This window comes from Ascaphus truei, chromosome 16 (genome assembly GCF_040206685.1).
Source record: "Ascaphus truei isolate aAscTru1 chromosome 16, aAscTru1.hap1, whole genome shotgun sequence".
Lineage (NCBI taxonomy): Eukaryota > Metazoa > Chordata > Amphibia > Anura > Ascaphidae > Ascaphus > Ascaphus truei.
The window spans coordinates 33,865,498-33,885,147 of NC_134498.1; the positions used below are offsets into that span (position 1 = coordinate 33,865,498).

At 55.0% G+C, this 19,650-nt stretch overlaps 2 protein-coding genes across 2 annotated transcripts in view; one reads left to right on the forward strand and one right to left on the reverse strand.

Annotated features, from left to right (window-relative positions):
- RBMX2 (RNA binding motif protein X-linked 2) overlaps positions 1 to 5,171 on the forward strand; it is a 39,379-nt gene extending 34,208 nt beyond the window's left edge. The window contains exon 6 of the mRNA XM_075573098.1: positions 62 to 5,171. Coding sequence (XP_075429213.1) covers positions 62 to 732 — 671 coding nt within the window. The 3' untranslated portion in view covers positions 733 to 5,171. The remainder of the gene's footprint in view (positions 1 to 61) is intronic.
- Positions 823 to 19,650, reverse strand: part of ENOX2 (ecto-NOX disulfide-thiol exchanger 2) — a 48,082-nt gene continuing 29,254 nt past the window's right edge. Inside the window, exons 3-14 of the mRNA XM_075573097.1 lie at positions 18,161 to 18,280; positions 17,885 to 17,986; positions 17,589 to 17,795; positions 16,243 to 16,476; positions 15,695 to 15,907; positions 12,199 to 12,305; positions 11,662 to 11,782; positions 9,415 to 9,863; positions 4,011 to 4,088; positions 1,669 to 1,882; positions 1,353 to 1,438; positions 823 to 1,253 (exon numbers count right to left, since the gene is read on the reverse strand). Of these exons, the coding sequence (XP_075429212.1) occupies positions 1,122 to 1,253; positions 1,353 to 1,438; positions 1,669 to 1,882; positions 4,011 to 4,088; positions 9,415 to 9,863; positions 11,662 to 11,782; positions 12,199 to 12,305; positions 15,695 to 15,907; positions 16,243 to 16,476; positions 17,589 to 17,795; positions 17,885 to 17,986; positions 18,161 to 18,280 (2,063 nt within the window). The 3' untranslated portion in view covers positions 823 to 1,121. The remainder of the gene's footprint in view (positions 1,254 to 1,352; positions 1,439 to 1,668; positions 1,883 to 4,010; positions 4,089 to 9,414; positions 9,864 to 11,661; positions 11,783 to 12,198; positions 12,306 to 15,694; positions 15,908 to 16,242; positions 16,477 to 17,588; positions 17,796 to 17,884; positions 17,987 to 18,160; positions 18,281 to 19,650) is intronic.

Below are 19,650 nucleotides of genomic sequence, written 5' to 3' on the forward strand. Positions count from 1 at the left end.
TATAAAAACCTCCTCATTCCTATTCAAACTGATCTCAATTTCGTATAATTTTCTGCAACAGATAAAAAGAAGAAGAAGAAGCGGCGGAGACAGGAGGAGGAGCAGGGGGAGAGCAGCGTGGGAGCTGCCGTGATTAAGCAGGAGCGCGAGGACCCAGCATATGAGAAATACAATACAGAGACAGCCCGTGAACCAAAGAGAGAGCGCTCCTCAGAGAGGGAGGAGAGAGACAGTTACAAGAGGAACAGCGGCAAAGACCTGGTCCAATCCAGAATAAGAGAGCGCCAAGAGGAGACACAGAGAGACGGACACAGAGAACGAGAGCGTCAGGAGGAGTCACAGAGGGACAGAGATCGAGAGCGTCAGGAGGAGTCACAGAGGGACAGATACAGAGATCAAGAGCGTCAGGAGGAGTCACAGAGGGACAGATACAGAGATCAAGAGCGTCAGGAGGAGTCACAGAGGGACAGATACAGAGATCAAGAGCGTCAGGAGTCACAGAGGGACAGATACAGAGATCAAGAGCATCAGGAGGAGTCACAGAGGGACAGATACAGAGATCGAGAGCGTCAGGAGGAGTCACAGAGGGACAGATACAGAGATCGAGAGCGTCAGGAGGAGATACCGAGAGACAGACACAGAGAACGAGAGGACAGATACCAGGGCAGTGGGCGAGAGCGTCAGGAAGTTAGAGATAGGGACAGAGTGCGAGGCAGGAAGGGCTGTGATTGAGACCTTCCTCCTTATGACAGGGAAAATATTCTATAGAGATGAAGGGACGCTCAACTCGATGGGAGGGAGTCTAGGGGTCAGATGACATGGTTGTACTGAAATACAATTTATACAGAAATACAATTTATACAACAAAAACTTCAAGTGTAAAATGAACTTGACACAAAATTGGGAGATGGGTGGTCACGAGAGGGTGAGGCTGGAGGTGAAAGGTCACAGGAGGGGGTCAGTCACATAAGGGTGATGCTGGAGGTGAAAGGTCACGGGGGGGTCAGAGTCACAGGAGGGTGAGGCTGGAGGTGAAAGGTCACGGGACAGGGTCCCAGGGTGAGGCGGAAGTTCTGTTACTGGGTCCGAGGGGAGGTGAAAGGTCTGTTTAGAGGAGAGGGTTAGGTATTGGGCAGCTGCTGGAACCCGCAAAATTTCCACCTCTTCTCAAGACTGGCTCCAATCCCACGAAGCTCCGGAGAGAAGAGACGAGGGAGACAAGCGATTAGGTGCTGGACCTCCTGGGTACAGACCTAAGATAGAGACAGTGTGACACAGAGACCAACTTTCCCAGGGGAAGAGAGAGACGAAACAGACAGACCAGCATTCCCAGAGACAGTGGAACACTGTACCTTACTATCCACTTGCTGCAGGTATGAGCAGATATATTCCATGCTGGCGCCACGTGGGTGAACATGAAGAAAAGTACTAATTATCCCTGTGAGAGAATGAGAAAACAGAGATTGGTAAAAATAATGTGGAAAAGAGGAAAGCAGATGAACAGCAGCAACGCATGTACACATCCTCGTCACACATTGCATTGTATAACGCAGCAACGCATGTACACATCCTCGTCACACACTGCATTGTATAACGCAGCAACGCATGTACACATCCTCGTCACACACTGCATTGTATAACTCCTATTGCCCCATATAAAACACTCACCCACAAGTAGTGCTTCTCTCTCGCTCCTCACGGGGGAGTCTCCTATATAGGGGGGAGGCTCTCCCCCAGCCGGCGCCATGTCGGTTATTATGGTGGTCTCGCTGATACGGGGAGACACACTCTTGCTTTTCTTAGGAGTCTCCGTACAGCAGGACGGGGGGGATGGCCTGTCATGGTCTCTCTCAGCTTCTGTGTTTGGAGAGCTGTCCATCTCCTGCAGTAATACACATGTACTGTATATATACACACAGTCATATCCCACATGTATGGATAGATACAGATATACACCCATATATACACAGCTGCATATACCACGCAATGCCTCCCCCCAATAACAATTTAAGCCACAACCATGGCACCCACTTCACCCACTAACCTCAAGGTGCTCACACACTGCGGAACGTTACTGGAGGAAATCCCGCTCCAAAGCCAATTCCTCCACTATAAATTCATACTCCTATAACTCTGCCTTTTTCCCTGTCCAGCAAACCTACTTTTCTTCTCATTATGTCGCCTCAATGCCTATTTACCACCTTTAACTCCCTTCTCTGCCCAACTTACCACCCTCACGGCCCAAGACCTTGCCACCTACTTTACAGAAAATCAATACTATCAGCAGGTGTGGCTGAAAGTAGGAGCCAGCCCAGCTACCCCTCCCCACCAATCGTTGTCAGTGTGTATGTCCGTATGTATCTATGACACACACATCCCTTCTTGCTAATTTCCCTTGCTGCTGCTCTGTTCAGTCTCCCCCCTAATGCAGGACAACGCAAGGCCATGTGTGGGAGGGGTGTGGTTACCAGAGCTCTGCACTGGTTGGCTGATCTGTGGTTGATGTCATGGCATTTTACACAAGGGCACTAGGGACATGCAGTTCATCTCTGAAAATACTATATTATTGACAAGCAGAAGCCTGGAACAGGCGCCAGGGGTGAATTTGTAGGCGCCCAGGATTTTCCAGACGCCCCTGACTATCAGACATAACATCTCTTCATTTCAGACTCCACTTGCATCACCTCCCTGCACACCTAAATCCACCCTAATCTTCCCGTGACCGAGAAGGTCTCCGTGCTCTGCTCATCCTCCCCCCTGCCATCTAGACCCTATTCCCTCAGATGCTCAGCTCCACTCATCACCCATTCTAAAGAAGCCCTCTCCTGACTCGGCCCATCTACGCACACCCCCTCTCTCTCTTCTCCCCTTTGCCTCCAAGCGGCTTGTATACAACAGCTGACTCCCTTTCCTCACACTCTTTGCAATCTGTCTTCAGTCATCTACACTCCACTTAACTGTGTGTAGGTCATTAGCCACTTTTCTTAGTGCCATCTATGGGTCACACTAATTCTGGATCTTTCTGCTACATTTAACACTGTTAAAGTGGCTGCATTTAAACCGGAAACTCTACATGTTGATTCTCAGTTTTATGACAAAGGAGTCATTTAGTTACATCTTTTGATCAAAAAATGATTACCGTGACAGGGTTACGCGGCCTAAACTCCACCACAGCAGGCACCTACACCAAAAGCACAATACTTATTGTCCTATGGACTAAACATCTTTACTAGTACAAGAGAAGGTCGCAGGCTGGGAATAAGGGCACATAGGAAGTATACGTTCGTGCCTAAAGGGTTAAATGAATGACGTGTGAGTGCTATCTGCGGTTCAGTGCCAGTAAAACTGGCAACAAGCAGAAATACAATTCCCTTAGCATTATGAAGAAGCAGTGTGAGTGCACAAGTTCCTTAGGGAAAAGAAAGTAAAAACACACACACACACCTTGTTTGTCAGTCACAGACATTCACCACCTCCTGTAGAGAGGGGGCAGCAGACTGCCACATAGAAGTGTTTTCTACCTATTTGCTTATTGGAGAATTGACATGGAGCGCAGAGCCTGAAAGTTTGGCCCATCCTTCTAGGTTACGGAGCTCCATGCCAATTCCACCAATTAGCAAATATATCATATTCACTAAAGAACATGCCCCTGCATGTGTGTGATCCCGGGATATGCTATTTTGTTCATGTCGCACCGAGTGTACACAGCACTTTACTAAATTACAATACATGGTTATTAAAGAACAAAAACAGTGGGTTACAAGCGCAGCAAGTAAAAATAAGGCAAAGGGAAGCCCTGCCCGAAGAGCTTACAATCTAATTGTCACCGTATTTGAAGAGGAATCCGGTTTGAATCCATGTGTTGGTTCTTTATCTCTATGAGCCTCAGGTGCCAAAATGAGTGTTAGCTCTGCGGGTAGTTACTAATTCTGCCAGCAAAGTGCTATGTATAGCACAGCGTATATGGTCAGAGATAAAATATATATATATATATATATATTCTCACTAACCGGCTGAGTTTCGCTCGCTCTCAGGTCCTGTATTTCTTGCTTCTTCCTCTTACACTCAGCCTGTAACGGCAGGAGTTGCTGCGGAGACAGAGAGCCCGTATACTGTTTACACCCATAAATACCCAGAGACCCATACATACATACACACACACCTATACCCAAAGAGCCCATACACACAGGCATTACGTATAAATATATACCCAAAGAACGTGCATATATACCCAGAGACCCCGTAGATACATACATACACACCTATACCAAAGGAGCCCATATACACAGACATTACGTATACACATATACCCAAAGAACGTACGTGCGTGTATATACCCATTGACCCCATACATACATACATATACACCCAGAGACCCGTACGTATAGATGCAAACATGTATACCCAGAGACCCAGTACACATATATATATATATATGTATGTATCGCATACATACCCAGAGTCAAGTCACTATATATATATATATATATATATACACACACACACACACACACGTGTATAAATATATGAGAATGAGGGCAAACAGAGTGTGGTGCTCAAATATATCAAAAGGGAGAATGCAGCGGCCCCCGGACATAAAGGCCAGAAGTCAGGTGGACTGATGAACAAGAAGAAAATTGGATGATACTTGGACACAAAAAATAAAAACAGGAACAGAATAAGAATGAACATCTAAAAAGAAATGCTCAGAGGTGTTCGTTCCACGGATCAGTCTAATTGGGTGTCAGTCCTAGTGGGTTGCTGATGCTGCCTCCCAATAGGAACTCCTCCACTCCCAGGTTAACATACAAGGCCTGTAGGGGAAGCGCAAACAAAACAAACCCACATAGTGCAGACGGAACACACATGTATTCATTAAACACACAGAAATGCCCTCGCAGGAGTACATGAACTCAAAGGAGAGGGAGAAGCTTGAAACATGTTGGAACCCGTGGAACACGTGACATGCACCAGGAGGAGGTATCACGTAGACATCCAAGAGAAGCAATCTTTTAGATCGGCCATGTCGGATAACAATGTAGAATTTTATAAACGGACACCACCACTTTTGTAGTTGTAGTTGATTGAATTACTTGTCCATGTAAAAAAAAAAAAACAACAATATACACGGAGAGCAAAGATCTTTGAAAATGTGCTTTTTAGAGCATAAACCCAATATCCAAGTATCTAAGGCAGGGGTGGCCATCTCCAGCCTCCGAGGGCCACCGTCAGGTTTTCAGGATATCGCTTCAGCGCAGATTGCTCAACCAGTGGCAAAGTCGCATTAAAAGACCTCCGGAACAAAGGGATAGAAGTGTTACACACACACACACACACACACACAGAGAGAAGGGACACAGAGTATTATCCCATAGACGTAACACATTCTGGATTCACCAGCTCAACACCTTACAATCTCAATTTAGATATTCATTTGGCAGCTTTTTTTAAAATAGATTTTTTGGGATTAGTTTTGCTTTATCGATGAGTAACTTAAGTCAATTCAAATGTATTTTTTAGTGTGTGTGTGTGTGTGTGTGTGTGTGTGTGTGTGTGTGTGTGTGTGTGTGTGTGTGTGTGTGTGTGTGTGTGTGTGTGTGTGTGTGTGTGTGTGTGTGTGTGTGTGTGTGTGTGTGTGTGTGTGTGTGTGTGTGTGTGTGTGTGTGTGTGTGTGTGTGTGTGTGTAAAAAAAGTGACAAAAACCCTCCACAGTAAAGCATAAAGCAACTGTAAGTATTACTGTATGTTCATTTGCATGTCTTAGACAGGTCTGCAAACCTGTCTTTCCCCATTATCGCCCAGCATACAGCGCTTCCACTGCAGCATGGGATTCTGGGAAATGACATGCAAATGAGCACTCCGTGCTCATCCGTTGCTGCAGTGGAAGCGCTGTATGCTGGGCGATAATGGGGAAAGACAGGGTTGCAGACCTGTCTAAGACATGCAAATGGACATACAGTAATATTTACAGTTGCTATATATATATATATATATATATACACACACACAAAATATTGTTTATCCATTCTTCAGGCCACGTCCATAGCAGGGGAAGCCGCGCTGAGCCGTGCGGACGCTCCGCGCTGAGCCCCGGCATCCTCACTGAGGATGTCTTTAGAGGGGGCTCACGCGAGCGTCCGCAGGCGTGCTGAGGAGTTGGATTTTTCAGCCAACAGCCAAGCTGTTTTTCAGCGCACTTTCGGCTGAAAACATCCAATCAGCGCGAAGGAGCGTCAACGTCACGGTGACGTCAGTGCGTCGCGGGCGATTGGCCCAGCGACGTCACTGCCCCGCCCCCCTCAGCCTCCCCCCGCCTCCCGATAGCGAGCCTCAGCGTCAGCGCGGTTCAGCACTGCTCCCATCTCTATGGACGCAGCCTTACTCTGCTCTCATGAGAGAAAGTGAGATGTTATGTTTTTTCCCCGTTGCAAGCAAAGTATATATTTCATGTATTCCTGACCCTTCGCTTTCGATCTGTGTTTGATTCACATTGAGTCCCACACGGGAGCGTTGTGTAAAGCCATTTTTGGAGTTGTGTTTTGCCTTATAAGCCGTGTTCAGCAACCATCGTCATTTGGTCTGTTATGGTTACCATATTTGTCCACTTAGGAGCTAACCAATACCTTCGGAGGTTGGCTCACACACTGTGACCATTACCAACCACAGTAGGTGGGCTTCACCCCACCATTGCTATAAGTTTGGTACTGTTTCATGAAGTCTTACAGTATATCCACTGATGAAGCGATACTCGCGAAACGTGCCTCGGTGAATGAAGACCCTCACGGATCCGTACGAAGCACAGCGAAAGTGGTAACAGCACACATGGACGGAGCTGTTGAGAAGCGTCTGCTTACAGATATGCCTTTGAATTTCTGGATTTTGGGAAGTGCATTTGTGTGTGTTTACTTAATACATTTGTTTACACTGCACTATGTGGGTTTGTTTTGTTTGCGCAGAACTCACTTTATTTTGGTTCCTTACGGTTTCTAGATGAAGTGCCAGCTGGGGAGTATAGCAGGGAACCCTCACGGCTGCTATTTAATAACTATGCACGTGTGTAGTATTCATGAATAATGATGGGCCGAGTCTCTTTTTACATGAAGAGTTGTCATGTCCGATGGACTCAATCTTATCTGTGAAGTAGGGGGCAAGGTCTTGGACCGTGAGGGTGGAAGTAGGGGGCAAGGTCTTGGACCGTGAGGGTGGAAGTAGGGGGCAAGGTCTTGGGCCATGAGGGTGGAAGGAGGTGCAGAGGCAGTTGGGGACATAGTATGAGAAGAAAATAGGTTTGCTTGGCAAGGGAGAGGGCAGAGTTATAGGACAAGAGTATGAATTTGTACTGGAGGAAAATCGGCGTTAGAGCGGGATTTCCCCCAGTAATGTTCAGCCGTGTGCGACCCCTTTTGGAGGTAGCGGGTACTGTGTGTGCAGTGGCGGATTTGAAATTCCGACACCCCATGGCACTTAGCTGTGTCCTGACGCCCTACATCTCCTTTGGTATCCCAGCGTCAAATGACGCTGCGGACGTCCTCAACGTGATGGCGCACGGCGTCGCGGTGCCATGGTAACGTGACGTCATGTTGCCGTGGCAACGAGACACCATGTCACGTTAGGGCGTCCGCTGCTTCATTTTAGGCTTGGATTCCAAAGGAGATACAGCAAGGAGCTGGCCGACACATTCAAGTGTCTTCCCATTAACCCCGAGAGCGCGGCAAATGTATATGGGGGCGGAGATTTTTGCCGCCCAGGCCTAACGAGAATTCCGCCAGTGTGTGTGCGCAATGGCTGTGGCTTAGATTATCGGGGGCGATGTGTGGTGGCCGGAGCCATCTTTTCTAAGACTGAATAGAAAGAGGTTGCTAGGTCAGGGCAGGAAAAGGTAGAAATGGAAGTGGTTGTAAAGATGTTCAAAATTGGAGAGTCTAAAGCTTGTACGGTATGTGCGTGTGGAAGGATGTGTTGGGGAGGGTGCAGGGGGTAGAGTGAGGCTAAAGGTTAGGAGGTGATGATCAGAGAGGGAAGGAGGTGTGTTAGGCCTCATCCCCACTGTTCACGGCTACGCGTGGGTGTCGCGAACAAGATCTGGCTTTCTATGGGGATGGGCCCAGTAGGTACCTGCCCGCGCCTGCTGAAAGCGTGATGCGCAACCCCATTTTGAAAAGACAAGGATTTTGTCTTTTCATGCGGCGGCGGTGGCATCACAAGGTTTCCTATAAATCAGAGCGCAGAAGAGGATGTGACGGAGGAGGTGCTGTGCTGAGGAAGAGAATCTGACGTCACGGCCGCGCCCCCTTGTCTCACGTCCCATCGCAGAAGTCAGCGAGTACGCGAGTCCACTGATCGCAGCTAACACTGGGGCAGTAGCCTTAGAGGAGTTAGAGACAGAGCAGAAGCGGGAGAAAACCAGATCAAGGGAGTGGCCATTGCAATGAGTAGGAGAGACCAAAAGTAGGTGGATGAGAGAAAAGGGCTGAACAGGCATTGGGTATTATCAATAGGTATTTTCAAGTCTCCCAGGATGACAGTAGGTGTGTCAGAAGAGAGGAAGCCAGGTGACAACGTTATTAATAAACTGAGAGGTTGGTACGGGGGGGGGGGGGGGCTGGGGGACGGACGATAGATGACAACGAGACAGAAGGAAAGAGGAGACAAGTCAGAAAGCGTGGACTTTAACGAATTAGAAGCAGAGGGAGGGAAAGGGGTTATGACATGAAATGTGCAGTGTGGGGAAAGTAGTATGCCTACTCCGCCACCCTGTCTATTCCCTGGTCTGGGGTAGTGGCGAAGGGAGAGACCACCGTAGGAGAGAGCAGCAGGAGAGGCGGTGTCTGAGGGGGAGAGCCAGGTTTCTGTAATGGCTAGAAGGTCGAGAGAAAGTTGGAAATGAGTAAGTCATTTCTTGCAGTGGGTGTATTGCAGGCAGATCGTGCGTTGCATAGGACACAGGTGAAGGCAGAGGATGAGGACGAGGAGGTTGGAGCGGTTAGCAGTGCATTGTGAGAAGGAGACTTTGGGGCAGGGTGTGGGGAGTGAAAGGATTGGTCTGTGGATAGAATCAGGAGACATGTCGCCACAGAGTAGAACTAATCGCAGGGAGAGGGAGTTGCTGGATGTTTCTGGGTGATGGGAATGTAATGTGAGAAGCAGATGGAGTTGCACTTTATATACACACAGAGACCGCTCCATATACACACCCACTACCGACACCATCCCATGTATACACACAATGCCCCCCCGTAATCACCACTAGCACACGCCTCCATCGCTTTCATCGTATAAAAACCAACACCATTCCCCCATATACAAACCCACCGCTTCCCCCGTATACGCACCCTCACCGCTTCCCCCTGTCCACATCGACCCACCACTCCCCTCTGTATACATGGTGAACATATATAGCCCCATCTCACTCACCTGCGGCATGTCCTCCTGGGGGACGCTCACCCCCTCCTGAGGATCCTGGGCGGCACTCACCCCCTCCTTGGGTTCCTCAGGCATGCTTTCCTGTGGGGCACTCCCCCCCTCCTTGGAGTCCTCGGGGGAGCTCTCCTGGGAAACCTCAGGCATGCTCTCTTCAGAGGAGATGCCCCCCGTCTGGGGCTCCTCGGGGGTGCTCTCATGGGGGGCGACCACACCCGCCTGGGGCTCCTGGGGGGTGCGCCCCCCCACCTTGGACTCCTCAGGGGCGCTCTCCTGGGGCACACTCACCCCCTCCTGGAGGACGCTTACCTCCTCTGGTGGCCCTGGGGGGTCGCGTCTCCCCATCTCCAGTCTCAGCAGGTTTAGCTCATTGCGATACGCGTCCATCTGACAGCGCAGGCTCTGATTCTCCTTCAGGACAGAATCCAGCGCGTCACGGAGCTCTGCGGAGAGAGGCAGCGTCACTCTGCTACACCCCACACTACTATACCATGTACTGCAGCTCTGCGGAGAGAGGCAGCGTCACTCTGCTACACCCCACACTACTATACCATGTACTGCAGCTCTGCGGAGAGAGGCAGCGTCACTCTGCTACACCCCACACTACTATACCATGTACTGCAGCTCTGCGGAGAGAGGCAGCGTCACTCTGCTACACCCCACACTATTATACCATGTACTGCAGCTCTGCGGAGAGAGGCATCACTGTGCTACACCCCACACTACTATACCATGTACTGCAGGTCTGCCCCCGCTCCCCCACACCGTGTCCCCCCACTGCTCCTCACCCACCTCCTCCTCACCCCGTGTCCCACCCACCTCCTCCTCCTCACCCCGTGTCCCACCCACCTCCTCCGCACCCCGTGTCCCACCGACCCCCTCCTCCTCACCCCATGTCCCACCCACCTCCTCCTCCTCACCCCGTATCCCACCCACCTCCTCCGCACCCTGTGTCCCACCCACCACCGCCTCCTCACCCCGTGTCCCACCCACCACCGCCTCCTCACCCCGTGTGCCACCCACCACCGCCTCCTCACCCCGTGTCCCTCCCACCTCCTCCTCCTCCTCACCCCGTGTCCCACCCACCTCCTCCTCACCCCGTGTCCCACCCACCTCCTCCTCACCCCGTGTCCCACCCACCACCTCCTCCTCACCCCGTGTCCCACCCACCACCTCCTCACCCCGTGTCCCACCCACCACCTCCTCCTCACCCCGTGTCCCACCCACCTCCTCCTCCTCACCCCGTGTCCCACCCACCTCCTCCTCACCCCGTGTCCCACCCACCTCCTCCTCACCCCGTGTCCCACCCACCTCCTCCTCACCCCGTGTCCCACCCACCTCCTCCTCACCCCGTGTCCCACCCACCTCCTCACCCCGTGTCCCACCCACCTCCTCACCCCGTGTCCCACCCACCTCCTCCTCACCCCGTGTCCCACCCACCTCCTCCTCACCCCTTGTCCTCCCCACCACCGCCTCTTCACCCCGTGTCCCACCCACCTCCTCCTCACCCCTTGTCCCACCCACCTCCTTCTCCTCACCCCGTGTCCCACCCACCTCCTCCTCACCCCGTGTCCCCCCCACCTCCTCCTCACCCCGTGTGTCCCCCACCTCTTCCTCACCCCGTGTCCCCCCCACTTCCACACCACGTGATCCACCCACTTCCTCACCCCCGTGTCCACACCCACATCTCCTCACTCCTGCCCTCCCCCACACCAACATACTGTATCCCCCCCGACCCACTTTGTGTCCCTCGTCCCCACACCCCACACATTCTTACACACTCCCCCACCTGCGGCAGTGTCACTCAACGAACCCCCAATAGGGAGCCTCACCAGACCAGAGTGGTTAGGGGTAGGTTAGAGATGGATGTTGGGGGTGGGAGGGGGGGGGGGGGGGGGGGGAGGGGGGCAGGAAGATAGGAGGCACTCTCCCAATCTCTCTGAAAAAGGGGGGGGGGGGAGTTGAAGGAAAGGGGATGGTCACACACTGCTCTTTCTTGGGAGGCAGTTAGAGCTGTCACTCACCGGTCTCCCCTTTTGGGGGCCACCTCTGCTCTCCCCTTTTGGGGGGGGGGGGGAGGGGGTAGTTGAAGGGGTCACTCACCAGTCTCCCCCTTGGAGGGGGGGGGTCTCCTCTGCTCTCCTCTTGAGGGACCTACCTGGGTGTAGTTGGGGGGGGGGGGGGGGTCACTCACCAGTCCTTCCCTGGTAGTGGTACGGGGGTAGTTGGGGTGTCACTCACCGGTCACCTCCTGGTCGGGGGGTCTCCTCTGTTCTCCCCCCTCCGTCTCTTCATCCGACATTTCCATTTCCTCCTCACAGCGAATTCCCAGCAGCTCCTCACTGTGCAGCCTGCGGACCTCCTGGGGAGGGAGCAACTGAGCTATCTCTCACCTCCTGGAGGGGGGGGGGGGGCTGCGCGCTATCACAGTGCCGACACCTACCTCCCCCATCCCGTTTATACACAGCACTGACACCTACCTACCTCCATCCCCCACCCTGTGTATACACAGCACTGACACCTCCCTCCCTCTCCCACCCTGTGTATACACAGCACCGACACCTACCTCCATCCCCCACCCCCATGTATACACAGCGCCGGTACCTACCTCACCCACACTGCTCAGCATGGCTTACCTTCATCACACCAGTGTACCATAACATCTTCAACTGCAGTATCTAGGTGTGTGTGTGTGATATATATATATATATATATATGTATATATGTATATATATATATATATATAAATATATATCTCTCTCTCTATTTATATCTCACCTGTGCATGCTCCCACCACATGTTCAGATTTTTACGCTGGGCTTTGCTGAAATGATCTCGCGCTTTCTGCTTCGAAGCCGAGTGGAAAACACCCAGAATCTGATCAACTGCAAGCAGGAGAGAGAGGGAGGGGGGGGGGGGGGCACGGGGCGAGATTGAGGGAGGGAGGGGACGGACACGGGGGGCGAGAGAGAGGGAGGGGACGGACACGGGGGGCGAGAGAGAGGGAGGGGACGGACACGGGGGGCGAGAGAGAGGGAGGGGACGGACACGGGGGGGCGAGAGAGAGGGAGGGGACGGACACGGGGGGCGAGAGAGAGAGGGAGGGGACGGACACGGGGGGCGAGAGAGAGGGAGGGGACGGACACGGGGGGCGAGGAGAGAGGGAGGGGACGGACACGGGGGGCGAGAGAGAGGGAGGGGACGGACACGGGGGGCGAGAGAGAGGGAGGGGACGGACACGGGGGGCGAGAGAGAGGGAGGGGACGGACACGGGGGGCGAGAGAGAGAGAGGGGACGGACACGGGGGGGGCGAGAGAGAGAGAGGGGACGGACACGGGGGGGCGAGAGAGAGAGAGGGAGGGAGGGGACGGACACGGGGGTGCGAGAGAGAGGGAGGGAGGGGACGGACACGGGGGGCGAGAGAGAGGGGAGGGACGGACACGGGGCAAGAGAGAGGGAGGGGGGGACACGGGGCAAGAGAGAGGGAGGGGGGACACGGGGCAAGAGAGAGGGAGGGGGACACGGGGCAAGAGAGAGGGAGGGGGGGACACGGGGCAAGAGAGAGGGAGGGGGGACACGGGGCAAGAGAGAGGGAGGGGGGACACGGGGCAAGAGAGAGGGAGGGGGGGACACGGGGCAAGAGGAGGGGGGACACGGGGCAAGAGAGAGGGAGGGGGGACACGGGGGAGAGAGAGGGAGGGGGGACACGGGGGGAGAGAGAGGGAGGGGGGACACGGGGGAGAGAGAGAGGGAGGGGGGACACGGGGGGGAGAGAGAGGGAGGGGGGGACACGGGGCGAGAGAGAGGGAGGGGGGGCAGAGAGAGAGCAGAGAGAGCAAGAGAGCGAGAGAGCGAGGGGGGCAGAGAGAGGGGGCAGAGAGAGAGTGAGAGAGAGAGGGGGGCAGAGAGAGAGAGAGAGAGAGGGGGGGGGGCAGAGAGAGAGAGAGAGATAGAGAGATGGGGGGGCAGAGAGAGTGTGGGAAGAGAGAGAGGGGGTGAGCCAACAGCCAACTGTGTCCCCAACAACAAGGGGATGCCCGTCACACACGCACACGGGATGCCCGTCACACACGCACACGGGATGCCCGTCACACACACACGCACACGGGATGCCCGTCACACACGCACACGGGATGCCCGTCACACACACACGCACACGGGATGCCCATCACACACACACGCACACGGGATGCCCGTCACACACACACGCGATGCCCGTCACACACACACGGGATGCCGTCACACACACACACGTACACGGGATGCCCATCACACACACACGGGATGTCTGTCACACACACACACACACAGGGGATGTCTCTCTCACACACACACACACGGGATGTCTGACAAAAAAACACACACACACACACGGGATGTCTGTCACACACACACACACATAAGGGATGTCTGTCTCACACACACACACACACACACACACACACACACACACAGGATGTCTGTCACACACACACACACACACACAGGGGATGTCTGTCACACACACACACAGGGGATGTCTCTCACACACACACACAGGGGATGTCTCTCACACACACACACACACACACACACACACACAGGGGATGTCTCTCACACACACACACACACACACACACACACAGGGGATGTCTCTCTGACACACACACACAGGGGATGTCTCTCACACACACACACACAGCACACACACACAGGGGATGTCTCTCACACACACACACACAGGGATGTCTCTCACACACACACAGGATGTCTCTCACACACACACACACAGGATGTCTCTCACACACACACAGGATGTCTCTCACACACAGGGGATGTCTCTCTCTCACACACACACACACACACACACACACACACACACACACACACACACACACACACACACACACACACACACAGGGGATGTCTCTCACACACACACACACACACACACACACAGGGGATGTCTCTCACACACACAGGGGATGTCTCTCACACACACACACACACACACACAGGGATGTCTCTCACACACACACACATGGGATGTCTCTCACACACACACAGGGGATGTCTCTCTCACACACACACACACACACACACACACAGGGGATGTCTCACACACACACACACACACAGGGATGTCTCTCACACACACACACACACACAGGGGATGTCTCTCTCACACACACACACACACAGGGGATGTCTCACACACACACACAGGGGATGTCTCACACACACACACACAGGGGATGTCACACACACACACACACACACACACACACACACACACACACACAGGGGATGTCTCTCACACACACACACAGGGATGTCTCACACACAGACAGGGGATGTCTCTCTCACACACACACACACACACACACACACACACACACACACACACACACACACAGGGGATGTCTCACACACACACACAGGGGATGTCTCTCACACACACACACATGGGATGTCTCTCACACACACACACACACACAGGGGATGTCTCTCTCACACACACACACACACACACACACAGGGGATGTCTCACACACACACACACACACAGGGGATGTCTCTCACACACACACACACACAGGGGATGTCTCTCACACACACACAGGGGATGTTACACACACACACGGGATGTCACACACACACACACGGGATGTCACACACACACACGGGATGTCACACACACACACGGGATGTCACACACACACACACAGGGGATGTCACACACACACACACACACAGGGGATGTCACACACACACACACACACACACACACACACACACACACAGGGGATGTCACACACACACACACACACACACACACAGGGGATGTCACACACACACACACACGGGATGTCTCTCTCACACACACGGGATATCTCTCACACACACACACACACGGGATGTCTCTCTCACACACACGGGATATCTCTCTCACACACACACACAGGGGAGTCACACACACAAGCGGCGTCACCCAGACACCAACGAGGCGTCACATCCAGACACACGAGGCGTCACACCCACACGAGGCGTCACACCCACACGAGGCGTCACACCCACACGAGGCGTCACACCCACACGAGGCGTCACACCCACACGAGGCGTCACACCCACACGAGGCGTCACACCCACACGAGGCGTCACACCCACACGAGGCGTCACACCCACACGAGGCGTCACACCCACACGAGGCGTCACACCCACACGAGGCGTCACACCCACACGAGGCGTCACACCCACACGAGGCGTCACACCCACACTTCCCCCGGACACTCACACTGCTGGAGGATGGTTGTCAGTGCATGTTTGAACTCCTCCTTTGACTCTTCCATCATCCTCTGGTGCTCTGACTTCTCGCTTTGCAGACGCCGCACGTGACTGTTCGCTGACTGGATCATGGAGTAGAAGTTGTTTGCACTTTGTCTGTTCACCTCCCCACGTTCAAGCCACATGAGCAGCATGTGCACCGCATCCTGAAATGTGCCATTATCTGCGGGACACAGGACAACACCGCTGTGATCACCCATCAGTCTCTCTCCCCATCTTTCCTCCCCCGTGTCTCCTGCCTCTCTCCCCCATCTCTCCTCCTCCGTCCCCATAGCTCCTCCCCTTTCCCCATCTCTCCTCCAAACTAGTCTCCCCCTCCCCCCGCCCATCTCTCCTCCAGCTCTCCCCCCCCCCTTCTAACTCCCTCTCCGCGTATGTCCTCCCTCTCCCCGAATCTAGCCGTCTCGTCTCCCCCTCTACCTCACCGGCTCTTCCCTTATCTCTTCCCCCTCTCTCCTCCCCCCACCCACGTTTCTCCCCCCGTCGCTCTGTTGGTACCCTTCAGTCGCTCTGCCACAATGCTGCCCTCGTGCTCGGAATAGTGCAGGATGGGTGGGGGTGATGGGGGGCGCAGTCTACGATCCTCCATCCTGCGCCGGTGTCTCTCCTCTCTTGCCAGCGCTCTCTGAAGACACTCCCACTCGTACAGGTCCTCCCGCGCCTGCGCAAAGTCCACATGTAGGTGACCGGCGTCCATCCGATCCGAGCTGGAACCAATGCGTATGCGATACCCTGAGGGGGATTGGAAAGGTTGTGAGAGAGAGGGAAAAGGGGAGGGGGGAGAGAGAAAGAGAGGGAAATGGGGGGGGGGGGAGAGAAAGAGGCAAATGGGGGGGGTGGGAGAGAAAGAGAGGGAAATTGGGGGGGGGGGGAGAGAAAGAGAGGGAAATTGGGGGGGGGGAAAGAGAGGGAAATTGGGGGGGGGGAGAGAAAGAGAGGGAAATTGGGGGGGGGGAGAGAAAGAGAGGGAAAGGGGGGGGGAGAGAGGGGGAGGGAGAGGGGGGAGAGAAAGAAAAGGGGGGGAGAGACAGGGAAAAAAGGGGGAGAAATAGGGGAAGGGGGGGAGAAATAGGGGAAGGGGGGGAGAGAGGGGGAGGGAGAGGGGGGAGAGAAAGAAAAGGGGGGGAGAGAGAAAAGGGGGGAGAGAGGGAAAAGGGGGGGAAAGACGGGGAAAAGGGGGGGAGAGACAGGGAACAAAGGGGGAGAAATAGGGGAAGGGGGGAGAGAGGGGGAGGGAAGGGGAGAGAAAGAAAAGGGGGGGAGAGAGAGAAAAGGGGGGGAGAGAGAAAGAGAGGGAAATGGGGGGGGGGGAGAGAAAGAGAGGCAAATGGGGGGGGGGGGTGGGAGAGAAAGAGAGGGAAATTGGGGGGGGGGAGAAAGATAGGGAAATGGGGGGGGAGAGAAAGATAGGGAAAGGGGGGGGGAGAGAAAGATAGGGAAAGGGGGGGGGGAAAGATAGGGAAAAGGGGGGGGAGAAAGATAGGGAAAGGGGGGGAAAGATAGGGAAAAGGGGGAGAGGGAAAAGGGGGGGGAAAGACAGGGAAAAGGGGGGGAGAGACAGGGAAAAAAGGGGGAGAAATAGGGGAAGGGGGGGAGAAATAGGGGAAGGGGGGGAGAAATAGGGGAAGGGGGGGAGAGAGGGGGAGGGAGAGGGAGAGAGGGGGAGAGAAAGAAAAGGGGGGAGAGAGAGAAAAGGGGGGGAGAGGGAAAAGAAGTGGGGAGAGAGAAAAAGGGGGGAGAGGGCGAGTGGAAGTTGGGGAGCGGAGAGTGGGGAGAGGGCGAGTGGAGGGTGGGGAGCGGAGGGTGGGGAGCGGCGGGTGGGAGTGGGGCCCCCATGCACACACCTGACAGGTAGAGCGCGCGATCGACGCTGATCTCTTCAATGAACCGGACGTGACAGTAGTTTGTGCCGCCCCGGCGCACAGACACGATCTCCCCACACGGATCTAACACGTCCCGCACCGTGTGCTCGGTGGCATTCTCCGGCAGCCCCCCCACAAACACCGTCTTACAGCCCGGGGGGCGAGATCGTGTGGGTGGGGGAGGCAGGTCTGAGGGGCAGAGAGAGGAGGGTGTGAGCCCATCACAGGTATATCTGACATATGCACACGTTACACACACGCATGTTGCACAGACTCACTGGGGTTGGGTGGGAAGAGAGTGCAGGTGGCACAATGTATGATCTCCTTCACCATTGGGGGCAGCAGAAACTGGTTCTCCATCTCCAGGCCGCGATCAAACTCTGCAAGAGGAGTGAGGGGTCAGAGGTCAACGCCCACAGGTCCTTAACTTTGGGAAAGGGGGCAGGAGATGAGACGAGGGGGTGTCCCACAACCAGATGGTCGGGGATCACATCGCGGGTGGATGGGGGAGGTTGGGGGGCGGTGGCAGTGTGGGATGGGGGGGGTTACAGTACCTGGCACCTCAGGCTCTCCGCTCATTCCCATCAGTGCCATCCCCAGGTTGGTCATCGCGGTGTTCCAGGCGCCGGAGTCTGACATGGGCCTCGTCTCAGAGCACATGGGGCCGGTGTCATCTGTGGGACAAAGAGAGGGGACAGCGACATGTGGCACTGAATGATAGGGTCAGTGTGGGATAGAGGAGCTTCTAGACCAGCTATCCCTCCGAACACGTAATATTTACTACATGAAAAAATCCTATTACCATACATATGGTGGGAGGGAGGGGGGATAAGGAGAGAGAGGCGGCGGGGGAGAGAGAGAGGTGGCGGGGGGAGAGATAAGTATTCTCCAGGGCCGGAGAGAGAGAGAGGCGGGGGGGGGGGGGGAGAGAGAGAGAGGCGAGGAGAGAGAGGGGCGAGAGGAGAGAGGGGCGAGAGGAGAGAGGGGCGAGAGGAGAGAGGGGCGAGGAGAGAGAGGGGCGAGGAGAGAGAGGGGCGAGGAGAGAGAGGGGCGAGGAGAGAGAGGGGCGAGGAGAGAGAGGGGCGAGGAGAGAGAGGGGCGAGGAGAGAGAGGGGCGAGGAGAGAGAGGGGCGAGGAGAGAGAGGGGCGAGGAGAGAGAGGGGCGAGGAGAGAGAGGGGCGAGGAGAGAGTGGGGCGAGGAGAGAGAGGGGCGAGGAGAGAGAGGGGCGAGGAGAGAGAGGGGCGAGGAGAGAGAGGGGCGAGGAGAGAGAGGGGCGAGGAGAGAGAGGGGCGAGGAGAGAGAGGCGACGAGAGAGAGAGGCGAGGAGAGAGAGAGGCGAGGAGAGAGAGAGGCGAGGAGAGAGAGAGGCGAGGAGAGAGAGAGGCGAGGAGAGAGAGAGGCGAGGAGAGAGAGAGGCGACGAGGAGAGAGAGACGACGAGGAGAGAGAGAGAGAGATGGCGAGGAGAGAGAGAGAGAGACGAGGCGAGAGAGAGACGAGGAGAGAGAGAGAGGAGAGAGAGAGAGAGAGAGAATGAGAGAGAAAGAGAGACGAGGAGAGAGAGAGAGACGAGGAGAGAGAGAGACGAGGAGAGAGAGAGACGAGGAGAGAGAGAGACGAGGAGAGAGAGAGAGGCTTGGGGGGGAGAGAGAGAGGCTTGGGGGGAGAGAGAGAGGCCTGGGGGGAAAGAGAGAGCTTGGGGGGGAGAGAGAGAGGCATGGGGGGGAGAGAGAGAGGCTTGGGGGGGAGAGAGAGAGGCTTGGGGGGGAGAGAGAGAGGCTTGGGGGGGAGAGAGAGAGGCTTGGGGGGGAGAGAGAGAGGCTTGGGGGGGAGAGAGAGAGAGGCTTGGGGGGGAGAGAGAGAGAGGCTTGGGGGGGAGAGAGAGAGAGGCTTGGGGGGGAGAGAGAGAGAGGCTTGGGGGGGAGAGAGAGAGAGGCTTGGGGGGGAGAGAGAGAGAGGCTTGGGGGGGAGAGAGAGGCTTGGGGGGGAGAGAGAGAGGCTTGGGGGGGGACAGAGAGAGGCTTGGGGGGGACAGAGAGAGGCT